General features: G+C 36.2%; 1 protein-coding gene across 1 annotated transcript in view; it reads right to left on the bottom strand.

The window, feature by feature from the left end:
- Positions 1 to 476: 476 nt before the first annotated feature.
- Positions 477 to 14,780, bottom strand: part of LOC121377338 (sphingosine-1-phosphate lyase-like) — a 26,395-nt gene continuing 12,091 nt past the window's right edge. Inside the window, exons 7-12 of the mRNA XM_041505287.1 lie at positions 11,253 to 11,355; positions 10,639 to 10,753; positions 9,515 to 9,636; positions 4,072 to 4,174; positions 3,721 to 3,839; positions 477 to 2,388 (exon numbers count right to left, since the gene is read on the bottom strand). Coding sequence (XP_041361221.1) covers positions 2,263 to 2,388; positions 3,721 to 3,839; positions 4,072 to 4,174; positions 9,515 to 9,636; positions 10,639 to 10,753; positions 11,253 to 11,355 — 688 coding nt within the window. The 3' untranslated portion in view covers positions 477 to 2,262. The remainder of the gene's footprint in view (positions 2,389 to 3,720; positions 3,840 to 4,071; positions 4,175 to 9,514; positions 9,637 to 10,638; positions 10,754 to 11,252; positions 11,356 to 14,780) is intronic.

Below are 14,780 nucleotides of genomic sequence, written 5' to 3'. Positions count from 1 at the left end.
GTGTGTGTGTATGTGTGTGTGTGTGTATGTGTGTGTGCGTGTGTGCGTGCGTTTGTATGTGTGTGTATATGTGTGTGTGTGTATGTATGTATGTATGTATGTGTGTATGTATATATGTATGTATGTGTGTGTGTGTGTATGTATATATGTATGTGTGTGTGCGTGTATGTGTGTGTGCGTGTGTGTGCGTGCGTGTGTGTGTGTGTGTGTGGTTTTTAGTTTATTTTTTAATTTTATTTATTTATTTATCTTTATTATTATTAATAAATGAATTTAGAAAGACCACAGTTTGCAAGCTGCATGTACACACAAGTATATTAAGCAGTCTACTATCCATCTATCAACGTCTAACCAATGTACTCACGATGAACAAATTACGTCAGTCACGCAATGTTTTCGATAACAAAAATTGGTACATTCTCTGTATAATGTAATTAATTATTATTAACAAGGTAAATTATTTAATTACCAACGTCTCATATTTCAAAGTTTAATGTCAAATAACTATAATCACAATTTTGAAAAGCAACATGTTCTATTTAACAAAGTTTCTGTCTTCTGTAAGAACATATAGTATCAAAGTTTTAGTTACTTGTAAGAACATCCAACGCCATATAACCGTAAATAAAATGTGTTGAGTGCGTCATTAAATAAACCATTTCCTTCTTTTCTTCCTTGTAAGAACATATAGTAACAAAGTTTTGGTCACTTGTAAGAACATATGGTAATAAAGTTTTAGTTATTTGTAAGAACATATAGTAACATAGTTTTAGTCATTTGTCAGAACATATTGTGACAAAGTTTTGATCATTTGTAAGAACATATTGTAACAAAGTTTTAGTCATTTGTAAGAACATATAGTAACAAAGTTTTGGTCACTTGTCAGAACATATTGTGACAATGTTTTGGTCATTTGTCAGAACATATGGTAATAAAGTTTTAGTTATTTGTAAGAACATATAGTAACATAGTTTTAGTCATTTGTCAGAACATATTGTGATAAAGTTTTGATCATTTGTAAGAACATATTGTAACAAAGTTTTAGTCATTTGTAAGAACATATAGTAACAAAGTTTTAGTCATTTGTCAGAACATATTGTGACAAAGTTTTGGTCATTTGTAAGAACATATTGTAGCAAAGTTTTAGTCATTTGTAAGAACATATTGTAGCAAAGTTTTAGTCATTTGTAAGAACATATAGTAACATAGTTTTAGTCATTTGTCAGAACATATTGTGACAAAGTTTTGATCATTTGTAAGAACATATTGTAACAAAGTTTTAGTCATTTGTAAGAACATATAGTAACAAAGTTTTGGTCACTTGTCAGAACATATTGTGACAATGTTTTGGTCATTTGTCAGAACATATGGTAATAAAGTTTTAGTTATTTGTAAGAACATATAGTAACATAGTTTTAGTCATTTGTCAGAACATATTGTGATAAAGTTTTGATCATTTGTAAGAACATATTGTAACAAAGTTTTAGTCATTTGTAAGAACATATAGTAACAAAGTTTTAGTCATTTGTCAGAACATATTGTGACAAAGTTTTGGTCATTTGTAAGAACATATTGTAGCAAAGTTTTAGTCATTTGTAAGAACATATTGTAGCAAAGTTTTAGTCATTTGTAAGAACATAGGTAACAAAGGTTTGGTCATTATTAAGACTGATTTGTCCGTCTAACAACTCTTTTGTCTTGGATATTCAGTCTTTGATTATCATTCCAGTCGATAAAGGTTACTGAATCTTGTACTGAAGAATTATGTAATAAATTTGTGTATAAAAGTTCCGATAGAAATTCTCCATTGAGCGATTGAAATAATTTTGCCTGTCGGGGTCAAGATGGCCGCTGAATAGCACGAGCAACACGAGGCAACACTGCACGTTTATCGTCCATGTACGAAAACTTTCTTATATCACCCGCATTTTCACCACACACTCCAGAACATACCCGAAATGGTTTCCAAAGAATATTTCGTCACACAGACTCAGAAAAATATCCAAAAACAATTATTTCGTAGTTTTTAACGGAGACCTCTAAAACTTCAACCTATCGGTTCGCGCATGCGCACCAATAGGCATTTATGTATACTGATAATTTGATTTTGATAAATGTGTTATAGTTTTATACATGTAACGTGCCATTCACTGTTACAGGGTGGTCAACCCTAGAACAAATAAACTAGTTTGATTATTGCTTAATAAATTCATCCATGATGGCCTAGTCTTGGCTATTCAGTCCCATACTAGTTGGTAAAGGTTACTGAATCTTGTAGATTTCGCTGAAGAATTCTGCAATAAATTCATTGATGATGGCTTTGTCGGGCACCATAGCCATCATCCCATACATGCCTGCTGTTCCTTTCTTAGACAGAGATGTGTTAGCCTGCAAACAAAGTAGATAAAAAAGGGTTTGGTTTTTTTTAATGACACCACTAGAGCACAATGATTGCTTAATCATCGACTACTGGATGTCAAACATTTGGTAATTCTAACACGTAGTCATCAGAGGAAACCCGCTACATGCAGCAAGGGATCTTTTATAGGCCCTTTCCTACAGACAGGAAAGAACATGCCACGGTCTTTGACCAGTTGTGGTGTACTGGTTGGAACGAGAGAAAAAAACTAATGAGTTGAATGGATCCACTGAGGTGGTTCGATCCTGTGACGCAAGCACCTCAAGCCAGCACTCAACCAACTGAGCTAAATCTATCCCTAGATGCAATTTTAGTGACATTTGCTTCCTGGCTTCTTTCAATTTCGAGCCATAGTTTATTGGCACATCAGCGCATTTGGGATTATGGCTACACATCCAGGAACGTCCTTTAAAGGTGTAATTGTATTTATGTTTTTTGCTAGTCAGATAGACCACACAGTCTTCAGTATGAGACCAGTTTATAATAGCTATAAGGAGAAATCCAACCTGCGGAGTGGTAACAGAGTAATCAAGTTGTTGAAAAGTTTGCATTTTCTTCATTAATAATGGGGCGGGGCAGGACGTAACCCAGAGGTGCTTGCGTCGCGGGATTAAACCATTTCGGTGGATCCATTCAACTTATAGGGTTTTTCTCGTTCCAACCAGTGTAACCACAACTGGTTAACGGCCGTGGTAGGTGTTTTCCTGTCTATGGGAACGTGCATATAAAAGATCCCTTGCCGCATTAGGAACAATGTAGCGGGTTTCCTCTCATGACTACGAGTTATAATTACCAAATGTTTGACAACCAATAGCCGATGATTTTAATTAATCAATGTGCTCTAGTGGTGTAGTTAAATAAAACAAAATTTTGATACACTATTTACGTTTCTTGATTTCATGCACGGGTTGTGTACCCTGACTTTATACACGAGTTACGTACCTTGGTCTCTTTTATGAGTTTAAGTCCTTTGATTCCATGCACATGTTACCGGACTTAATACACGAGTATCGGCCTCGGTGGTATCATGATTAAGCCATCAGACATACGGCTGGTAGGTACAGGATTCGCATCTCGGTACCGGCTCCCACTCAGAGCGAATTTAACGTCTCAGTGGGTAGGTGTAAGACCACTACACCCTCTTCTCTTTCACTAACCACTAACTAACTAACAACTAACCACTGTCCTGGACAGACAGCCCAGACAGCTGAGGTGTATGCTCAGGACAGCGTGCTTGAACCTTAATTGGATATAAGCACGAAAATAAGTTAAAATGAAATGAAAATACACGAGTTACGTACCTTGGCCTCTTTCACGCTGAACGCTAGATCGTCCAGCAATGTACCCATGGAGTTGCGATGGTGAGGGAGTATGGAGCAGTGGATACAGGTTGGGTTTTGTTGTCGCTCCATCGTCCAGCCTGGAACACATGGCAAAGCAAATACCTTGAGCAATGTTATCTACCAGCTGTTCATATACATGTACATGTGATATTTCATTTGCATATAGATTTTTTGTAAAAAGTAGTTTTGTTGTCATTTGTATTTAGATGAGGGCCACCAGTTAATAGATTCATGCAAAACATGTCATAAAATTTACTAAATAAAAGTATAAAACGTCGTATTGTATTTGTAGAAATATGCTCTGTTCACCTCTTGTTTCCATGACGTCACAGACGGCGAGAATATCCATGTCGGGATCCGCTGAACCAATGGCAAATGCCGTCATTTTTGGTTGCCCCACAATACATAGTCCCTGCAATTCATGAAACATAATATGCTGATTTACTAATTAAAATATTGTAAGCTATTCGGACTAAAACAACAACCCCCACCCTCAAAAAAGAAAAGAAAGTTATATGGTAAGTCGGATTAAAGTGACAGAAACTAGTTTTTAAAAGAAATGAAGTAGTTTTCACCATTAGGAGTAGTCTGAAGGGACGTGGAAAGTGTGGTTCTTTCTACGTCCGGATCTTGTTACATACCCTATATATATAGCTGGTATTCAAAACTTGTGGCACCATGTTTCAACCGTTTCTCAACCGAAATAGTACATCCAATGGACACACAAACCAAATATGTATAACCTACCGTACTCACTAAACCTCGATTGAAGTACTTGCATCATTATTAACAAAATAAATCTTCCAACGACAACATTAATCATTAGCCCGCCTTTTTAAATTTGCTAAATAGAGGGAAGCAACTCGTCCTGCATAATAAAAAAAAGTATTGACTTAATGTGCGCCCTACACTATATTAGGAGCCCTTTGGGGTTGTTGTTTTTTTAAATTGAAATCATACATTCCTTGCATTTTATTGTTTAGACTATCCATGTCCGTACATCTAAGTGCTTCTGCTCATCCTTGTAATACTATGAAATGTTTTTGTGGGTTTTATCATTCTAAAAACGCACGTAGTTCTGAAAAGTAGCATTTATGGAGACGAATTCTAGTTTATTTTTAAAGGGTATTTTAACGAGGCCTCGTGGTATATATTCTTGCATAAAATAATATCGTGCAATAAATGGGAAGCGAAAACAACGTATGTGAAGTTCTGTATGTGTATTACATCATGAGTTTTGTTATGATTGGACTTTTTTCTTCTATCTTTAAAAGTCCATGTTTAATTAAACTTTCGGGATATTTTTTTTTAATGAACCTCCAGTTCTTGGAGACATTGTTGGTTGGGAGGTTTTCACACTTGTATTTGACAATATTGTTAAAATACGTGATGCTAATCTAAACGGAATACTAACTTTTGTATGTTTTGGGTGGCATCATTATAGTTTAAATAACCTTTTAGATAAATTTTGATTGGCCAATAGCTAATGCATACCACATACATTTGCGGGAAAATACAGAATTTGCCGGGGTGTACGAAATGTCACGTGGTTTATTCGACTCTAAGAACGGTAGTTGTGAATTATTCATTTCCACTGTAACTCAGAAGGATGTAACAAGTTAAGTTCATTATAACATGTATACATGTATATCGACTGTGGATGTCCAAATGATGAAACAGTTATCTAAAAATCGTTTAAATGTTTTGCGTTAAAAAAATCCCAAATTCATTTGCATTCCATATTTGATATAATAACTGTTCTAAATATCCAAGAACTAATGTGGCATAAGTTTAGTAGCCATAACTGTACCCTGTAATTGTTGATAATACATGTCATATACGTGTGCGTGCGTGCGTGCGTGCGTGCGTGTGTGTATATATATATATATATATATATATGTGTGTGTGTGTGTGTGTGTGTGTGTGTGTGTGTGTGTGTGTGTTGCCTACTGGACAGAATTAGTGTTATGAAGCGATTTTACACTAAATTTGTCACTCTTATACCAGAGATAAATTCAAACAGAAATATTGAAGAATAACATTTACTTTTGTTTACAGACACCGTCCAATTAGAACAGTGTAAATCCTATAACGATTAAATTGTATAACATATAAATCGTGTAATTATATAATTTTGTACTGTACATTAGCTTATGTAACGTAATAATCTGAGATCCTGTTGACCATGTCTTGTCGTAACTAACTACATGTAATATATATTTCTCATGTTTCTCATATGTCGTTGAAGAACAACCTGAGTGTTATAAAGTTCTGTTCTGTTCTGAAACAGTGAAGGATTTTGACTCACATATTTGTTGACTGCATAACGAACGATACATTGTGAAAAGTTTTGTTTTGTTTAACGGCACCACTAGAGTATGTTAATTTATTAATCATCGGCTATTCCATGTCAAACATTTGGTAATTTTTATAGTCTTAATTAGAGAGGAAACCCGCTACATTTTTCCATTAGTAGCAATGGATCTTTTATATGCACCATCCCACAGACAGGATAGCACATACCATGGCATTTGATATACCAGTCGTGGTGCACTGACTGGAACGAGAAATAGGCCCACCGACGGCGGTCAATCCCAGACTGACCGCACATCAAGCGAAGGCTTTACCACTGGGCTATGTCCCGCCCCAGATACATCGTAATGTCTATCCTCTTATACCCAGCAACAGTCTCCATTCTACAGGCTGGTAGGTGCTGGGTTCGGAACCCAGTTGAGGCATGGTATTTTTAATCCAGATACCGACTCCAAACCGTGAGCGAGTGCTCCGCAAGGCTCATTGGGTAGGTGTAAACCACTTGCACCGACCAGTGATCCATAACTGGTTCAACAAAGGCCATGGTTTGTGCTATTCTGCCTGTGAGAAGCGCAAATAAAATATCCCTTGCTGCCTGTTATAAAAAAGTAGCCTATGTGGCGACAGCGCGTTTCCTCTAAAAAAACAGAGTTAGAATGACCATATATTTGACGTCCAATTGCCGATGATAAGATAAAAAATCAATGTGCTCTAGTGGCGTCGTTAAATAAAACAAACTTTACTTTACTTTACTATTCTACGTAATTTACTTTGTTTTGTTTTAGGTTTTTTATTGACGATACTGAAACAGTTTTGTAAACTGTATATGCAACTACAATTCCAGTCAGCCATCAATCGATATTCAAATGACGTATGAATATGTCATGTGGTGTCGTTTTGAATGGGAACGACGTCGGATATCCCAACATAACTAGTGCATGACGTCTTTTTTTGGGTTTTCAGAACGCTGAACACCTTTCAGTGTAAAGTTGCTATTGACGTGTTTTTGTTTGACGACTGTTGATGCATACGTCAATTCTGGAATGTCGCTGTAGTACGATTGCATACATGTCAATAAACGTAGTGCCGTGACCTCGATTAATTTGCATCTAAAAATATCACATACAGTGTACTTTGATTACTGTGGATATGACAGCTATTATATTATACGAGCATAATACATTACCTTTATTCATAATATATGATACCGACGATACCGAAACACAAGAAGGTAATGAACTCTTTATCATATAACCTCAAGAATAATACTGTATTAAAATGTTATCAAGGAAAGTTCATCTTAAACATAAATCTATTTTTCAAATATAGTTGAATCCCGTTGGCTCGAACTCCGTCGGTGCTCGAGAAAGTGTTCGACCCATCGAGTAGTTCGACCTAACCATTCGGTCGACATCGGACATTTCCGTAACATCAGTTAGAAAGTTGAATTACAGATAGATATTATTTTGGTAACTGCAAACTTTAAAAATTCCATCAATGTGTTATATAGCAAAATATTTTGAGTGAAAGAATTTATTAGATATTACGCCGATTGTATGACGCAGAAGCCCTTGGCGGTATTAATTAAATGTATGGTTGCGGAAGTGATGACAGCTGATTGGAGACGTGTTCAAAGTAACGCTTTATGCCGAGGCCCGTTTGTGCACTAATTGTTTAATTGGTATCACGGTTCGTCTAACAGTGACCGTTCCAAGTTCTTTATTTGCTTTGAGTTTTACAACTCATCAGCTGAATACATAACATAATAATACAACATAGTTATACAAAATACACACGTGCAAAACAATGGTGGGTGTGGTTTATATATAATCATGGATAAATGAAGTGATATAAGTTACATTTATTACATTAACTATTATCCTGTATTAACCGATCTCTAATTGTATTCGCTTGCACTAAATATTTGCCTAGGTTATTCGATTCTTTATTGTTACCGGTGGTTAATAACTGTATAAAACGATACACACTTGGCCTCTTATAATAATACATTTTTATATATTTACAACGCAAATCTTTGTATTGTGGACACTCTATTATAAAGTGATATTCATCTTCTATAGAATTAGCGTTACACAGAGTATATATTCTTTCTGATCGTTCAATGTTTCGATACCTGCCAGATTCTACATTTAATTTATGAGCGCATATTCTAATCTTACATATTTCTTTTATATATCGCGTTTCCATTGGCAATCTTAAATACGTTTGTAATCTAAATTCATTTAATAAACGTTGATATAAAAGTCCTCGAGACGTTGTCATTGTTTTACTGTAACATAATTGCTTAAAAGTATCTAATATCCTTTCTTTGATTATAATGTAAATACTGTCGTCAATATACGATAAATTCCAAATATAGTTCAATCCAAGTGAATACAATTCGTGCCTAATGTTTATTAACCAATTATCGTTATAGTGTGCCATTTCTTCATATATACCCCTTAGAATACAATTTGTAGTGTTACGTAATTTTATCCAATATTTAAAAATTCTCAGTTTTCTTGTTATTTGAAGTTCCTTTTCTTACACCCAATAATCTTTTACACAATTGTATATGTACTTTTTCAACATCATGACCCGAGTGAAAGCCCCAAACTTCAGCACCATAACTAAGGATAGAGTTAATATATGTATCAAAAACAGCAAGCATTGTTTCGATATTGAAGAAATTGTTCCTACATACATTCAATATTGAGAATAATGCCTTCCGTCCTTGTTCTGCAAATCGCTTCTGTGTACGTGCAAATTTACCATTATAGAAAAATAAAACGCCAAGATAAATAAATTCATTTACAACCTCTAGTTTACATCCATTAAAGTACCATTTCTCATTATCTCGTAATTTACCTCCGTTTCTAAAAACAACAATTTTAGTTTTATTTGTATTGACAGTTAAATCCCAGGTTTGGGTATAATTAAACAGAGAATTGATAATTTTTTGTAACCCATCTGGTTTTTCAGCTAACAGAACCATGTCATCGGCGTACATTATCAGGAATATACATGGAAAATAATATTGGCGACAAATAAACCATTTTTGCATATAAAGAAATCAGAAATTACATTATTATATTTTACACAACATTTAACATTTTGATATAACGACCTTATTATAGCAAGCATTTAATGTGTGATGGATTACCAGTTCGAGAGAAATATAGCTAATAACACAGACGGGACCGATAGTTTAGTTTGAGCGAAGGCTTATAGTCGACCCTGGACAGCAGTTAATGGACCCGTCAGCAGTTAATATAAGGGTTTACCGAAAAAATATAATATTCGGGACATAGTTTTTGGTTCGAGCGTTGCGGTGTGATCGACCCTTCCGAGGTCGAGCCAACGAGGTTGTACTAATACGGTCATCCATACCGTTGTGCAAGAATAAGATTATTATTAAGTGGATTTTTTTCATACATACATCTATTTTCCTGATACCGTTCTTAAGAGTCTCGGTAATGTCCATCAGTTCTTTGGCTTTCTTCATGTATCCCGACTCGCCTAGAGCCTTCATCGAGGCCCAGGACGCTGCAATGTTACCTCCTGCAATAAAAGGAATGAAGGAAATGTTTTATTTAACGACGCACTCAACACATTTTATTTACGGTTATATGGCGTCGGACATATGGTTAAGGACCACACTGATATTGAGAGAGAAAACCAACTGTCGCCACTTCATGGGCTATTTTCGATTAGCAGCATAGGGATCTTTTATATGCACCATTTCACACTCAGGATAGTACATACCACGACTTTTGTTACACCAGTTGTAGAGAACTGGCTGGAACGAGAAATAGCCTGACGGGGATCGATTCTAGATCGCTAGCGCATCAGGCGAGCGGTCTTCCTGCAATAAATATACAACGTTATGCGGGAACGGTTTCTCATTTAAGTATACGGAAGACCCGGGGATGGGCAAAATATAGCTCGAGTGACCTCTAGCCCTCCCATTTGTTGATATGTTGTAGGAGAGAGCTAATGGGAAATGTGTGTAATACATGTACTTCGGCAATCGTCGACGACCAAATGGTAGCCACCTACTGTGTCTAAAATACTATATTTCCCCCTACATCTGATGTCACAGAGCCTTAGTTTGATTATTCTCGAGTCCAGTCATGACATTAAACTGACATGTTGTTAACCTGTGCCAACGCTACACGAAGAAACCCGACGCCCCTAATATGCGAAACGAACCTGCGCTAATACATTTATTTATAGCTTTACCTGACCCAGGTGAAACACTACTCAAATATTTAAATACATTATTCTTCAAATTTATTTGGCATGCACTTTAATAACTCAAAATTATAGAGATTGCGGAATTAAAATGATAAACGTAAACAATTATGCATGGATTCAACGGATGATTTTGAATAACCTAAAGTGGACTAATCTCTTTAAATCTGTTACTGGTATATCTACTATCGATTTAATTATACATGGCGACTATTTCATTACTTTTTTCTCCTTTTTTTTTTTTTTTTTTTTTTGACAGAATATTGAAAGGCGATAATATACTTTCTGGATATTGAAAGCTATATTAACCTGGTCTGGTTCCCGCCATACTGGGAGATCCATACAATCCGCCTGGCCACTCGGAATACGTGTAGATCTGATACTTGCGGAGGTCAGAGTTCCTGTACACAATCACACTAGATCCCTGCAGAGGTGAAATAGTAGTAATAATAATAGTTGGGTCTTTGTCTGGCAAGTATGGTAAAGACGTCATTTCAGGTGATTTTGACGTCACTGGTACGGTATGTGTTATCAATGTATAATAATGCGTTCATATCTTTAGATAATTTTACTTCTATAAACATCGACAATAAGTATGAGAAATCCACATTGATTAATATACACCTTTCCTGTTGTTTATTAAAACAAAATGAATGAGTAAGATTCGAACATGGTGCAGCTGCCAGTCTGGCAGTGCGAAAATATAGCGCATACTCTATGTCGTCTGCTGCCAGATCTGTAGTACGCTCCAGCACAGACACTTTGTTATTTGCGTTTCATTTTCGACTGGTACCATACTTGCCAGAACCAGACCCAGACCCAGATCCGGTGTGTTTTGTGCATAAAGTGACATTTAAAATCCAAAATGGATGGTGATGTGGGTAAAGGCAGAGATGGTAGGGTGATCAGATCTGTGAACAAACCTTCACGCCATATCCATATTTGTGGATATCAGCAGATATTGACATCACTCCAGCACAACGGAAGTCCCATTTAGGTATACCGGGATATTCCAGTTTCTCCAGCCTGGAAAAATGAGAAAACATAGAAGAAACTGTAAGTAGAGGAACTTGTGTCTTACTATGAGTGATTGGTGATAAATGTGAGTGTGTTGGATGTAAAAAAATATATAGTTTCATCTGGGCAAAAAATGTATGCAATTTTATTTCATCTAGTACCAATGTGTCAAGTAGCCTTGTGCTTGAAACATGTTTGGGGTACCTGTAAAATAAAAAGTACTCAACTTTTGTGCAGAACTAGGGTAGTCATAGACGCTACCTGTTCTCTCTGAAATAGCCCTATAGCACATATACAGTGTATAATTTAAAAAAATATATGATTTTGGCATTTAATTTAATTAAACTATACTAATTGATTAATTAGCCATCATTCGACCATGCAAGCTCACTATGACCTTGACCGTGACAATAATCACTGTGCATGGCTCTGAATGGAGTTTGAATCAAAGTTAGCACTGAGGAAAAGTTTGTTTGGCCTATAATTCATATAGTAAAGATTTGAATAATTTCTTTTTACATGGTATTTGACTTGCCATATACATCTGCTCTTAGATATGGTAATATATCTAGGCATCCTGAACTTAGATTTTAATAGCAATTTATTTTTATATTAAAAATAACGGGTCAATATTGGGTTAATGTCTTTAATTTACATTAACATAGTTAATTTTTCATGTCTGAAATTCTGAAAACTCAAATTTGTAAAGAACTTGATTTTTATTCTCATTTTTACATATTTATATTTTAGACAAATTTGTAGTTTTATGCAAAAGTTTATTTAAAATTGAAGAAAAACTTTACCAAAAACATAATTTAATTTGTTGTCACTATTGTGCCTTCTGTTCTTATTTATACATAACAATAAGCTTGTTAAACATAGCTTTAGATCTCCAGATCAATTTTTTTTTAATAATCACTTAGTTTGCTCTCATGAAGTGCATTTTAAGTTTATACTAGATTCAGAACCAAACTTTCCAGATTTGATTATCTGCCTTGGAGTAAGCTGTATTACACAATGTTACTAGCTAAATAATATGCTGGATTACAGCTTGTAGGAATACATCCAATATGCATACTATATTGATCTGGGTTAGACAATAATGCAAGAAAATAGATATTCAGGTCATTATGTCATTTAAAAATAGGGTTTTTTTAGTAATGAATAAAATATAAATATGTACAGGCTGGATGATAATTCCAGATATCACAAATATTTAAACCTCCAACTACAGTAGGCTATAAATAAAATATAGTCATAATATTGGTGGCTGCCAATGGTTCTGATGGTCCATTATGAACATCAGCATGGCCAATGGATGTGAAATTCCCACGCCTGATGACTTGAAGACACCCACACCTAGTGACGTGACGACACCCACACCCAAACTCTGATGTTTAGAACATTAAGTCGTTCCTTCATACAGGTACAGTCATGTTGATTTTTCCTTCCTCAGACAATGTACTGATATTTCTTTGATGTACTTGTTAAAAGTCTTCATAATCTAGGGGTCAGTCAAGTGCATGTGTTTTAATGGAATTCTTTAAAGGCGTTAAAGCACTCTGACTATCCGTGTTGTCTCTACATATATATCTGAGCACACACCCAACTGGCAGTAACTATCTTCAGGAGTTTTATTTTAAAACATGCTTTGTTTAATATGACGTATTGCATTTGTACAAAATTCTATACAATATAAACTGACGATCAAAAGAAAGTATACCAAAACATTTTTGGTTAAATAAACACAATATACGTTCGTGGAAGGAGAGAGAGAGAGAGAGAGAGAGAGAGAGAGAGAGAGAGAGAGAGAGAGAGAGAGAGAGAGAGAGAGAGAGAGAGAGAGAGAGAGAGAGAGAGAGAGAGAGAGAGAGCCATTGGTATGGTCCAGTTGGGAGCAAATTATGCCCACGTCACAAGAATTATGAATTGTACAAAACTGACGATCACCAGGTTGATGCAGTGTTTCAGGGTTACTGGCACGACTACAGACAGACCTCGAAATGGAAGACCACGCGTCACAACAGCCACTGAGGACCGCCATCTTCGCATCTTACATCTAACGTAACAGATTCCTCACTGTGACGTCATCTGCAGCGACTGCGCTTGGACATGTTATCAGGCGTCACACAGTATGTCGCCGACTACGACAGCATGGTATCAGAGCATATCGACCATTCATAGGGATGACGCTGACGAGGCAACATCGACTTCGTCCTTTGCATTTAGCACGTCAAGTTGAATGTTGGCAATATCGGAACCGGTAACGTGTGCTCTGTTCAGATGAATGCAGGTTCCAGTTGTTCAGAGCCAATGGCAGAACGTGGATCTACCGACGTACGGGAAAGAGAACGGCTCCTTGTTGTTGTTCAGAAGACCATAACAGTAACCCGACTTTCAGTCTGTCCAACAACAACCAGAAGGCCGTCGAGAGTCGTATGTACCTGCTCCACATACCCGACGATAGGAAGGAGATAGGAAGGCGCCAACCATCCAAACCCGAAGATGTGGTTGTACTTGTACGACATTGTTCAGTCATCTGAAGCACAACTGCAACATCACGTAGACAACTCGTTCGAAATTGCGATAGAGCAGGAGTTTGGCTTCATGGACAACGACGGTCGCTACATCTTTGACAACAACAAGAACGGCAACATGTGACTGAACTATTGGGACTTATATTTCGTGTGCGATTCGGACATTAATTTCATGGAGCTTTGTGAACATCCCTATCCAAAACAGGAGAAGGCTATGTGTGCAATAAGATACATGTGAGATTAAAATAACTTGACGATCAGAGCCAAATAAATAAAAAGAGATGAACATCATTGTATGTTTTATGGTCTTTGTGCATGTCCAGATGGAGGTCAGAAACTAAAGTCTTGGAACACATGGAGATCGGTAGTGAGCAGAACGGCAACATGTTTTAAGCAAATTTTAATATCTTTTTCGACTAAAGTTATTTATAGTGATTACAGTAGTTGACGTACGCGTCACAGACACATTAATGTCAGGTTAACTATACCTCACAGTCTAATCGATTTCCATCTTGTTTTTCATTGGATGCATGGCACTGGTGACCTGGTCATCACCTAGGAGCAGCCAGTCATATGTCTTGAAATCGTTAACACACGTACGTATGTGTTAACCATATGTAACCAAAAATAACGCATGGTGTTCTCACCAACGGGTGTGTAAGAAAATATTGTCGGTCTCATCTGCAGTTTGTATTTTCGTACAACCAATCGAGCAAATCACGTGAAATTTCGTACACCTGCAAATTCTGTATTTTCCTGCAAATTCTGTATTTTACAGCAAATGACACGGTGTACTTGTGGTATGCATTAGCTATTGACCAATCAACACGCATGAAATTTATCTAAAAGATAATTACATTCCATATAGCGGTATACCGTACGGAATGGTACTTTGAC

Source organism: Gigantopelta aegis, chromosome 7 (assembly GCF_016097555.1).
Source record: "Gigantopelta aegis isolate Gae_Host chromosome 7, Gae_host_genome, whole genome shotgun sequence".
NCBI classification, from domain to species: Eukaryota; Metazoa; Mollusca; class Gastropoda; order Neomphalida; family Peltospiridae; genus Gigantopelta; species Gigantopelta aegis.
Note: the sequence above shows the minus strand (reverse complement) of the source record. Positions and strands in the feature narration are given on the sequence as shown.